The sequence below is a fragment of the Arachis ipaensis genome, chromosome B5 (genome assembly GCF_059453495.1).
Source record: "Arachis ipaensis isolate K30076 ecotype BB chromosome B5, ASM5945349v1, whole genome shotgun sequence".
Lineage (NCBI taxonomy): Eukaryota > Viridiplantae > Streptophyta > Magnoliopsida > Fabales > Fabaceae > Arachis > Arachis ipaensis.
In genome coordinates, this window is record NC_142440.1 from 17841178 (window position 1) to 17852830 (window position 11653).

The window sequence follows — 11653 nt, forward strand, 5'->3', positions numbered from 1 at the left end:
TAGAAGCATCTCTGCTTCCTTTTCATCTTCTTCTTCTTCTTCATCACAGTGCCAACAATAACAACAATAAAATTAGAAGAACAAAACACAAAGAGATCAAAGATCAAATCAGAAGCAGAAGCAGAACGAATTAGAAACACCTAGGGAGGAACAACGGTGAGGACCAAAAGCGGCGTCGAGGACTAGAAGAATCAGCGGCAGCGACGGAGTGCGACGGCAACGAGGCACCCTCTCTCTCTCTCTCTCTCTCTCTCTCTCTCTCTCTCTCTCTCTCTCTCTCTCTCTCTCTCTCTCTCTCTCTCTCTCTCTCTCTCTCTCTCTCTCTCTCTCTCTCTCCACGAGCTCTTCGACGGCAGCAAGGCGTGGCGAGAGGAGGATGAGTAAAACGACGAAGCTTCCCTTCTCCCACCTTCCTTTCCCCCTTCTTCCTTCCTTCCTCGCGTGATTTTCTTCCCCTTTTCCTTTTCATCCATTTTCTTTCTTTTTTTTCTTTTTTATTTTATAATTTTTTAATTAGGGATAATTTAGTAATAAAAATTAAAATTTTAGTAAAAATGTCGATTTTAAAATTAAGTTAAATCTTAGGGACGATTTTATATACAAAAAAAATTGAGGACAAAAAAAATGTTGGCATATACCTTAGAGACCAAAATCGTACATAACCATTTAATAAATGTGTTTTTCAGAAACTAGTGCAAAATATATATATTCCTGACTATTGTGCAATAACTGCTGAAGAAAAACATGTGTAATAAGAGAAAGTATAGGTAATTTAACTCTATCCATCTGCAGTCAATTTGAACAATTTTTAAAAAAATATGATTTTGAAATAATAAAAGCTAGAGTTAGGTTCAGAAACATAAGTCGCTCAAAATCAACTCTTACTGTGACCTCCTGCTCCAATTACTTTCTTTGCCGCAACCTCCCATGCGTCCGCCCTATCCATTACACCTCTTGGCGGTGCTGTCCACTCATCATCCAACTCTGATCGCGGGCAACATCTGGCCTTCAACTTCCTCTCAACGTCACCGACCACCACCGCGCGCAAACCTCTTTCGTGAACGCACCGCCGCCGTACACATGTAGCACCATCCCTTTGCAAACACAGCGCTGCTGCATGCACGCCCATTCTGAACGCAGCAACCTCCATGGAGAACGCCACTCATCCGCCACTTCATCCCGCCGCAGTTCCACGCAGCGCCGCCTATCAACCGTGCACTAGTCGCCATACACGGCATTCTTCTTCGTTGTCATCTAGGTTTTGGATGTTTCTTTTTCATAGGTTATGGATGTATTTTTTTATATGTTTTTAGATGTTTCTTTTTCTTCTTTTTAGGTTTTAGATGTTTTTTAATAGTTTTGGATGTTTCTTTTCTTAGTTTTCGGATGTTCTTTTTTAATATTCTTGGATGTGTCGTTTTATTAGGTTTTGAATTTTTTAAATGATTTTGAAAATATGTATTTTTTGTTAGGTTTTGGATTTTTCTTTTTGTTACGTTTCAAATCTTTCTTTTCATTAGGTTTTGGATATTCGTTTTACAATGATTTTAGATTTTTGTTTCCATTTGGTTATAGATTATTTTTTAGATTCATTTAGTTTTGGATGTTTCTCGTGATAATTTGAATTCACGTTCCTTCCAAAGAGATAATTCAAAAATAGGCACAATTTTTTTTCGTTATTGGGCTTTCTTTTTTTACTAGTTAGCTGCACCCCTAGTTGGTTACCTAGTAGGATTGTTGTAATAAATATTAGGAAAAGTATAAGGGACCAACTATGATATAAGCCAACTCAAGAAACTCCCTTTTAATCCTAAATTTGAAATTCGAAAATTTAGTTTTGCCCCCTTTTTATATACGCGTCGTACAACCCTAAGCCACAAACCACTCCGTATATGCACTTTCTGTCTTCTCTCTCACGCTCCTCCTCTAGTCAATCTCCTCCCGCACGTTGCACCGCTGTCGTATCTCTGATGCACCACCATCAGTCACCCTTCCTCGCGTGCAGCCAGCTCTCCCACTCGTCGCCTCTCCGCCGCGCATCCTCCATCGCAGCTATTATGCATCGTGCCTTGTCCTTGCACCAATTAGCCCCAGTCGCTGCGTCGTCATCCATCGCAGCAGAGCTCCTGACGGAAGACAGCCACCAGCTTGCCGTCGCTCACCGGTCAGCATTCCATCAGCGTTAGTCTGCGAGGGAACAACTAACAGCGTTCACGCCTGTGCCATCGAGCACATCTTCACCACTACAAGAAAAATGTCGAGTACCGTAGAATTTACCGTCAGATTTAGCGTCGGACATTAACAACGAGTTTGCCGTTGGATTTACCATTGGATTTGGCTATAAACTTGTAACGATAAAATATTATCGTCAGAATTGTTGTTCCGACAGTAAGGTCGACGATAACAGGTGGCAGCAAAAAAGGAAATTATGGCGTGCTCCACTACTATCGGATTTACTGACGGGTAAATCTGATAGTAACCTTATTTAGTGAAACGCTGCGTTTTGGACAAACGAAAAATGTTGCCGTCGAAAAAATCTGATGGTAACATGCCTTAAATGATAACGCAAACCTTCGTCTCCCCCATTTCGAATTTCCTCCTCTCTTTACGTCTCCACCCTTTCTCTCTGATCACTGCCTCCACCGTTTTCGCCGATTCTCTGTCCCCTCCTGTCGCTGATGCCGCTGCTCCACCGTTCTCGGCGAGCCAGAACCTCCGTGCTCAACACTCTCTCCACCATGACGTCAAGCCTCCACTGCGAGCCAAGCCTCCACCACCACGATGTCCGCCGCTCTCTCCATCGAGGCACACTCCAGCGAGCCACTTCCACCGCCGCAACCTCCACCTCCACCGTTGCTCCACTCTTCTTGCTCTGAGGTTGGTTTTGGAATTTTTTCAATTTTCAATTTAATCTTCTCTGTTTTAAATTCATTATGATTTAATTAGATTTTAATTTTCGGTAGTAATTTGGTTTAGTTAAACTACTTTTTGCTGTTAGGTTGATTTAGAGTAAAATTAGAATTTTCTTTATTGGGATATCTTTTGGTTCATAGGTAATCATAATGTTGTGATTGTTGGGTTTGTAATTTGAATTTGTTTAGGGTTTATAATTTAGTTTGATTAATTTAGATTAGATTCAATACATTAGGTTTTGAATTATTAAAGTGTTTGAAATTCATTAATTTTGTTATTTCCTGCGTCGATGACCATTTTGCTGAGAAATTGCTACTGAGATTGTTTGCTAATTATTTAATTTCAATTTAATTTAGTTTAGATTTGGTTAGAATTTCAATTTCAATTTTGAATAAGTTTTAAAGTTAGTTCAGGTTTAGTTTTCTAATCTTAGTTGATTTAGGTTGATTAAGTTAGGTTAGATTCAATACATTAGGTCTTGAATTATTGAAGTGTTTGGAATTGTCTAATTGTGTTAATTGCTGCGTTGATGACTGTTATTTGTAGACATGTCGACAGACAGAGGTGCTGCGGATTAGGTTGCCAATCGTAGTCGCCGGTACCCCGAGACTTCTGGATCCTCTCCCTCTACTCCGACCACCCCGGTCACACCATAAGTTGCGGGTTTAGCGGACCAGCCATTCATCATGGTCCCTAACCCCAACTACATGCCGCCGTCCACGGCGACGACACCGCCTCCTATCGCTTAGTAGCCTGCATCCAAGGCGACGCCGAGTCCAGCGACAAATGCCGCAGACCTGGAGTCCAGCCATGACAGTGAGGTAGTAGCTGATCTCCCTCCACCACCTACCATCGTACACTTGCGCATTTGACCTAATGATAGTACGGGATAAAAATAGTTAAAAATCGGAATAAATTTGACTTATTAGGCTGAAGGACATAAATAAAAAAAAGGAATAAATTTGAAAAGACAATAAAAATTTTAAAAAATAGTTAAAAAATACTCTCAGGAGTAAAGGCATTGAATAAAAATATTAAAATAATTAGCCAAAATTTATAGTATTTTTAGAAAGTATTTATAGGACCCTTGTTACCAGGACTCAATTAAATTAACCAATAATCAACAAACAAAAATTTTAAATGTATGATTCTTGAACGTAAAAGGTTCTCCAATTAGTAATTATTGACCAATTACAAAGTCATCTTCGTGTAATACCAAGAGCAATCATGTATAGATTACGCTTCAGGTTGAAGATGGATAAATAAGATACTGCTTTCTTTTTAAATTAACTATTTCTTTCATTTTTTATTTATTAAAAGGTTAATATATTTAAAAAGAATTCAGCTAATAAATGTTTTTTTATTTTAATATTATAGTCATTAAAGTTTTTATTTCTTTTGATAAATGTATTGAAAATTAAATTCATGTTTTTAATTAGTAATCTTAACAAACAGAACCATTTAAAAATAATTTAACTAATAAGTACCTTAAGAATGCTAGTTAAGGTATTAAATATAAGAAGTTTGTAATGGTAGACTAAAGAGTTCAAGTTTCCAATTCTTTTATTGTATTAAAAAAGGTATATAATAACTAAAAAGAACTTCTAACACAGATGACTTTAACTAATACCCTCGAAACACTTAGCAAAACAAGTAAAAAATATTTAAAGATATCAATTTGAGAAAGTGGGAATAAAATCTATACATGATTGCTCTCTCAAGCCAAAAATTATTCGCCAGCTTAATAGTTGTTCCAATAGTACGTAAGAAAGACAGGAGAATCGAGCACGTTATAACCGATATTTTTCATCAATACTACTTTATATGTCTTGGTTTTTACATTTCTAGAATAGTAGAATCTAGATCCTAGAGAATAGATATTGTAATGGAATTGATGACATTTTGGCATATCACATTTGCTACATTGTGAATTTGTGACTTCTTTGCTATGCTATTGATGACTGCTTGTTCAACCACCCATATTCCTGTGTTTTATATTGCCTGTCTTAATTTTGTTAATTGCAATATAAATCAGATTCTAGAGAACATGACTATCCATTATTGAAAAAGTTGATAAGGATAAAAAACACAAACTCTGGAATCACTTTGTCACCCTTTTGAATTACAAATTATGAGTAGTGTACAATCAGTGACATTGAGGCAGAAAGTGAGTTAAGAGGGAACAAAAAATAAGAAAAAGAAAGAAAGGTTGCAGATATACACTGAGATATAGGGTGTCCCAAAGCAAATTGTGATGACTAAAAAAAGGATATAATTATAAATGTATAATGTTGCTATGTCCTGGAAATGCACATAAATGGTGACGGTGATGACGACAACAATGACGATATCTAGTTGAGAGCATTAGATACTGAATATATGAAGTCCAAGAAGCCTGTTCCCTTCAAAAGACCCTTACCTGTTAATAGCTCAAAATCCAACAACAAAAGGAAGCCAATAACAGCTGCTTTCCCATTTATCAATTCATTTTTACCAGTAAAACCAAATCCCTCTGAATCCTCGTCAACAACCATTCTAACCTATAATCACACACACAAATCATGGAAGCAATAAGATAAAAATGTAATTTGCATGAATCCAAAGTTAACAATCAAAACAGAATGCTAATGTTGTTTGTTACCTCGTCGACATTGACATCACTCGCTGTTAAACCGGGTTGAGCCTTCCCACTGAAGACAATTTCGGCCGAGGCGTCAGATGTCACACCTCCTCTCATGCTGATATATATATTCTGTTCATCTGTTTTCACAGGATACACAAAGAGTGACCTGAGAGCAGGCGTGAGAACTCTCAGAACAGGATTTTTGGGATACCATTCCTTGATTTCTCCTGTTCTTAGATCAAATGTGCTATCAGTTGTTGGGCAAACTATGCATCCATCCTGAAAAGTAGAAAGAAAATGGAAAAAGATTAGCTTGTTTCCAAGTCAAACTAGCCAGAATCGTGAGTTAATTTGCATGGACCAATATCGACCCCATGATGATTGTCTATATTCATCTCACAAAACTTGTCCAAAGGTTCCATAAATTACAAAAATTTTTAAACCGGAAATAAAAATGATCTCATCCAATGCAGGGTGTGCATAGAGAGGGAGTTTGGAATGCATAATTGGATATAATTCAATTCACGGGAATTTAATATTTCTTCTGTTATGAGTTAAACCTTAATAGAGTATAGCGATCAAGAGAGTAATCAGTAGGGTAGTTAATTCTGTTACTTAATGACTAAGTCACAAGCTAGTTGGTTAATTCTGTTATTGCTAATTCTGGTATAACAGAATCTCTGAGTAGTTAGGACGGTTTTTTCCTTTCCTCATATATAATCAATTGTGCACAGTGAATATCATAATGCAATACAATCTCTCTATTCAGTTTCCTTTCACATTCATCTTCCTTATACAATCCGTCAAACCTTTCTTAGTTTGGAATGTAACTTCATCATGAATTGAATCCTTTAGTTTAACAATAATTTCATGAAATGAATTGAATTCTATTTGAATCTTAATTCACAATTAACCAGTTCTAAAAGAAAAAAACTGAAGTTAAATTCTAGAGCAACAGAACTAACCAAGCTCACATCTTTAGCAGCAACTACGAACAATTCACTATAATTATGCAAAAACCCTAAGCTAGATAGAATTGAATTGCGTAAGAAAGTAGAAAACGGAAGAAGCAGAACCTGCGTGAGCTTGGCATTGAGCAAACCCTCGCTGTAAGCGCCTTCAGCAGGAGAACGATTCTCGATTGCAAAGACCTCATCTTTGTACCAAAGCAGCAGAATCGTCTCTCCATCCTGTATTATCACGCGCCGCTCCCCCTTCGGCAGCGCCCCCAGCGGCACCACCGGCACCCAATTCTCCCCTCCCGACGACGACGACTCCTCCGCGACGGAAACCTGGGCGGCCTTGCACGCCACTCGTCGGCGAGAAGAAGACCTAGGGTAGTAGCAGAGCCGAAGAGAGTTGGTGTAATGGCGGTGGCAGAGAAGAAAGGGGTGTTTGCGGTTGCGAGAAGGAGAAGAAGAGAAAGGAGCGGGAAAGTGGGATTTGGAGGAAGAGAGGGAGAAAGGATTGGTGGTGGCCATGGCCATCAGTGGAAGGAGGAAGGTGTGTGTGTGAGAGAGAAAGTGAAGTCATGAAGCAGCACCACACAGAGAGGATAATGCAATAAGTTATGAATTATGAACCACAATTGTAGTCTTAATGCTTGGCACCATTTTATTCATTCATCCACATCAAACTCCAAATTGCAGTGTTCTTATGTAACTACCAACTACCGTAATGTATTTTGTTTGTAACACCAATATTCATACTCTTTTAACTACCTTAATGCATTATGTTGGTTATTTCTTATCCTCTCAAGCAAACAATTTTAAATATTTTTATTTAACAAATACAAAATAAATACATCATAAACTTAAATTTTTTATATTTTTAATAAAAGAATTTTAATATATAAACTTAACATATATTTTTAGGAGATAAGATAAATAAATCTATATTAATATAACCAATATAAAAAAAATAAAATTACTAAATTAATTATTATATATTTGTTTATAAATATATACTATTTAATTCATTTTTAAATATATTTTATATCAGTGTTTGTTTAGTTATTAATTTTTTTATACATGTATCATAATTATTCTGAAATATCTTTTTATATAATTCATTTTGAAGTTAATTTTTATTTTCCTTTCTTAATTTAAATTTGAAAATAATGATAAATCTATAATACTGTTGTGCTAAGCATTTAATGGTTCAGAGCGCAAAAAACATCGAGTTACTTTTGAAGCACCTAAATTTTATTTTTTATTTACTTATTAAAGTGTTAAAAAATAGGGTAAAAAACGTAAACAAGTCAAATGGAGAACAATTTGACACAAATAAGCCAAAACAAAATCTGATTCATCAATCAACCAAAGCACATTTCTATGTAGTTCGAATTAATATGGTTCGAACTCACTTTTCAAGTAATTCGAACCAAATAGGTTCGAATTACACATATAACCCATAGCCACATAATTCGAACCAATTTGGTTTGAACTCTAACTTCATAATTCAAACCAAATAGGTTCGAATTACACTCCTCAAGTAATTCGAACCAGCTTGGTTCGAATTACACAGACCATATTTCGTTCTAGGCTGGTTCGAATTAGTGAGGACCAGAGCTGTATATATATGGTGTGAACGTGAGTTGCTATCATTAGATGGGGGTAACATGGCTAGTGAGGAGAGTTTCGCAGTATTGGTTCACCACAGAGGATTCATTAAGAGGAAAACTCATTCCGGTGTGAAGTTCACTGATAAGGATCCTCTCTGTATTATCGTCAGGCCTACGACGAGGTATGAGGACCTTGTTAGCTCTGTACTGCTGAAATTTGGTCTGGAAGGTGTGAAACGGGTTAAGAAGTTTTTTATCGATTTCCAATCACGGTGCTCCAGGAAACCGTAAAGTACGATTGTTTCACGATCGGGAGTGATGAGGACTTGCAGGTCATGTTTCATTGTCGCCGGCAGTTTCCAGAGGTGAGGACACCAGAACTGTTGGCAAAGTTGGTTGACGCGGTGTCCAGCTCGGGGGGTTCAAACCGGAATACCACCACTTTAGCCACGGTAGCCGGTTCTAGCTCTAGACCTGCCGTTGCATCTTCCTCCGTCCCTGCGTACGAGCCACCCGTCCAACCTGTCGCCTCCCCTTCGTTTGCTGTTGATCTCAACGGCAGTGTAGGCGACGAGGTCGGAGAAGGGGAATATCTGCGGACCTCTTTACAGTGTGCTGCACCGGCTGGGGTTGGAGATGGATTCTTGGATGATCCAGAGGACGATGATGTCGAGCCGGATATGATTGCTGATGACAGTGGCGATGATGTTGGAGCAAGTGAGCCTGCTGGGGCGGGCGGTGGTTCTAGCTCTGGCACGCAGCAGTACCCTCCACATTTTTCCTCTTTGGACTTGGATGCCATGAGGCAGGAGGGGGTTCCTGGGCAGCCGACTGGATTTGGCGCTAGAGATGCTGAAGGGTCTGCAGGTCTGACAGAGTTTCAGGTTGGTCAGCAATTTTCGGATAAAGAAGAGGCCCTGTTAAGTGTCAAGACTTACAGCATCCGACAAGGGGTAAAGTACAAGGTCGTGGAGTCTGACTATCGCCGGTATGTGGGCAAGTGTTCTGAGTTCGGCAATGGGTGCACATGGTTGATTCGGCTTAGTCTCCGACAGCGCAAGGGGATTTGGGAAGTTAAACGTTACAACGGACCGCATACTTGTCTCGCCACCTCCATTTCCAGCGACCACAGGAGTTTGGATTACCATGTGATATCGGCATTCATTATGACAATGGTTAGGGCTGATGCATCCGTCAGCATCAAGGTGCTCCTAAATGCCACCACCGCACACTTTGGGTTTAGGCCGACTTACAGGAGGGTCTGGTTGGCGAAGCAGAAGGTTGTTGCCCTCATCTATAGTGACTGGGATGAGTCATACAACGAGCTCCCAAGGTGGGTGTTAGGAGTCCAGTTGACGATGCCTGGTACTGTTGCAGTGCTAAAGACGAGCCTTGTTCGTGTCGGTGGACAGTTGGACGAGTCTCGAGCTTATTTTCACAGACTATTCTGGACGTTTCCACCATATATCGAGGCATTCCGTCATTGCAAGCCCCTAGTTAGTATTGACGGCACCCATCTGTATGGCAAGTATGGGGGAACGTTGCTTGTCGTGATTGCACAGGATGGGAACTCCAACATACTCCCTGTTGCATTCGCATTAGTCAAGGGTGAGAATGCTGAGTCGTGGTTCTTCTTTCTCTCCCACCTGCGTGAGCATGTGACACCGCAGCCGGGTCTGCTGGTTATCTCAGACAGGCATAACGGCATCAAGGCCGCGCTTGAGGCTCCTGACGGAGGCTGGTTACCTCCGTCTGCATGCCGGGCATTCTGCATTCGACATGTTGCGGCAAATTTCGCCCTCACCTTCAAGGGCAAAGATGCAAGGAGGCTACTTGTGAATGTGGCGCACGCTAAAACCGAGGTCGAGTTCCATTACTAGTTTGATATTCTTAGGTCCGAAGACCCGGCGATGTGTGACTGGGCGAACCGGATTGAGTATTCGTTGTGGACACAGCATTGTGATGAGGGGCGTAGATTCGGACACATGACGACAAATATATCTGAGTGTGTGAACTCGATCCTCAAGGGTGTCAGAAACCTTCCTGTGTGCTCGCTAGTGAAGGCAACATACGGAAGGTTGGCCGAATTATTTGTTCGCAAAGGGAGAGAGGCTGAGGCACAGATGGGAACCGGACAACAATTTAGTCAGCACTTGGTGAAGTGTATAGAGGCCAACTTGAAGACGGCTAGGTGCTTCATGGTTACTGTGTACGACAGGGATAACTCCGAGTTCACCGTCGCAGAGACAACTTCGACTGGTTCTTTCTCACTGGGTAGCTACAGAGTCTCGCTTGCATCTCACACATGTGACTACGGATACTTCCAGGCACTTCATTTCCCGTGTCCCCACGCACTGGCATGCTGTGCCTACTCACGGCTTACATGGGAGCCTTACGTCCACCAGGTGTATCGTCTTAGTTCAGTCTTCAGTGTGTATCAGATGGGTTTCACACCTCCCATTCCAGAGGGTTTCTGGCCACCATATGACGGGCCGACTGTCATCCCTGACCCCAATAAGAGGCGTGCGAGAGAGGGTCGTCCCAGGTCCACTCGGATACGGACCAATATGGACGAGGCAGATCCGAACCGGCCAAAGAGATGTGGGCTTTGTCGGCAGCCCAGCCACACACGTCGAAGTTGCCCACAGCTCGGAGGAGCAGAGCACACACGGGGACATGATTAGGTGTATTGGTGGCTTTGGTACTTTTGTTATTTCAATTTTGCGTTTAGATTCCACTATTATCGGTTTTCTTACTTGTAGTTGGTGACTGATAGAATTTGTTAACGTTAGTGCGATGTACTTTGAATGGGATTTTAGTTAATGAATATGTTCTGTCTCCGCAGTTTTAAACGAAATGTATGTCTAATTCACACCGGAATAAATAACTGTACGAGTTTTATTAAGACATGATGCGAAAACTATGTTCGTAACTTAAATTGCTGTGTGGAACAAATTCTGAGTAATTCGAACCATATTAGTTTGAATTACTTGGTGACTATTTCTTCAGTGTAATTCGAACCTATTTGGTTCGAATTATGAAGTTAGAGTTCGAACCAAATTGGTTCGAATTATGTGGCTATGGGTTATATGTGTAATTCGAACCTATTTGGTTCGAATTATTTGGAAAGTGAGTTCGAACCATATTGGTTCAAACTACATAGAAATGTGCTTTGGTTGATTGATGAATCAGATTTTGCTTTGGCTTATTCGTGTCAAATTGTTCTCCCTTTGGCTTGTTTACGTTTTTTACCCTAAAAAATATTAGTATATTAATAGACTAAGCGTATAATTATTCCTTGTTTATCATTTGCAATCAGTTTTTATTATTTGTTAAAATTGTATAAATATAATCCAATTTTTTTATGTTATTATTAACATGTGAAAGTGAAATAGTAGCAAATAAAAATTAATTTTCATGCACTATTTATGTAAAAATTTTACACATATTTAATCGAGTATGATTATATTATTGAAAATAAATAATTTTTAAATTTATTACGGTCATATATACACATATAAAACTATTTATGTATGGACATACGCAAATATCTA

The 11653-nt window shown here is 39.5% G+C and overlaps 3 protein-coding genes across 3 annotated transcripts; 2 read left to right on the forward strand and 1 right to left on the reverse strand.

The window, feature by feature from the left end:
• Positions 1 to 5009: 5009 nt before the first annotated feature.
• Positions 5010 to 7224, reverse strand: LOC107643147 (Rieske (2Fe-2S) domain-containing protein). Its single transcript, XM_016346721.3, has 3 exons — positions 6613 to 7224; positions 5555 to 5815; positions 5010 to 5453 (listed from the first exon to the last, which is right to left on the reverse strand). Exons 1-3 carry the CDS (start codon positions 7021 to 7023, stop codon positions 5265 to 5267), a joined length of 861 nt encoding a protein of 286 aa, XP_016202207.1. The 5' UTR covers positions 7024 to 7224; the 3' UTR covers positions 5010 to 5264.
• Positions 7225 to 9457: 2233 nt separating this feature from the next.
• On the forward strand, positions 9458 to 9979 carry LOC148563491 (uncharacterized). Its single transcript, XM_088486829.1, has one exon. It carries the CDS (start codon positions 9458 to 9460, stop codon positions 9977 to 9979), a length of 522 nt encoding a protein of 173 aa, XP_088342955.1.
• A 30-nt stretch (positions 9980 to 10009) lies between these two features.
• On the forward strand, positions 10010 to 10783 carry LOC110271801 (uncharacterized). The gene has a single exon (XM_021123203.2). It carries the CDS (start codon positions 10010 to 10012, stop codon positions 10781 to 10783), a length of 774 nt encoding a protein of 257 aa, XP_020978862.1.
• The last annotated feature ends 870 nt before the right edge of the window (positions 10784 to 11653 follow it).

Excerpts from the sequence above, each read along its gene's own strand:
- LOC110271801 (XM_021123203.2), top strand. The coding sequence starts at position 10,010 with ATGTGTGACTGGGCGAACCGGATTGAGTATTCGTTGTGGACACAGCAT.
- LOC148563491 (XM_088486829.1), top strand. The coding sequence starts at position 9,458 with ATGCCTGGTACTGTTGCAGTGCTAAAGACGAGCCTTGTTCGTGTCGGT.
- LOC107643147 (XM_016346721.3), bottom strand. The coding sequence starts at position 7,023 with ATGGCCATGGCCACCACCAATCCTTTCTCCCTCTCTTCCTCCAAATCC. Across the intron at positions 5,816-6,612 it reads TCAATGCCAAGCTCACGCAG|GATGGATGCATAGTTTGCCC; the intron begins GTTCTGCTTCTT and ends TCTACTTTTCAG. Across the intron at positions 5,454-5,554 it reads GTGATGTCAATGTCGACGAG|GTTAGAATGGTTGTTGACGA; the intron begins GTAACAAACAAC and ends GTGTGATTATAG.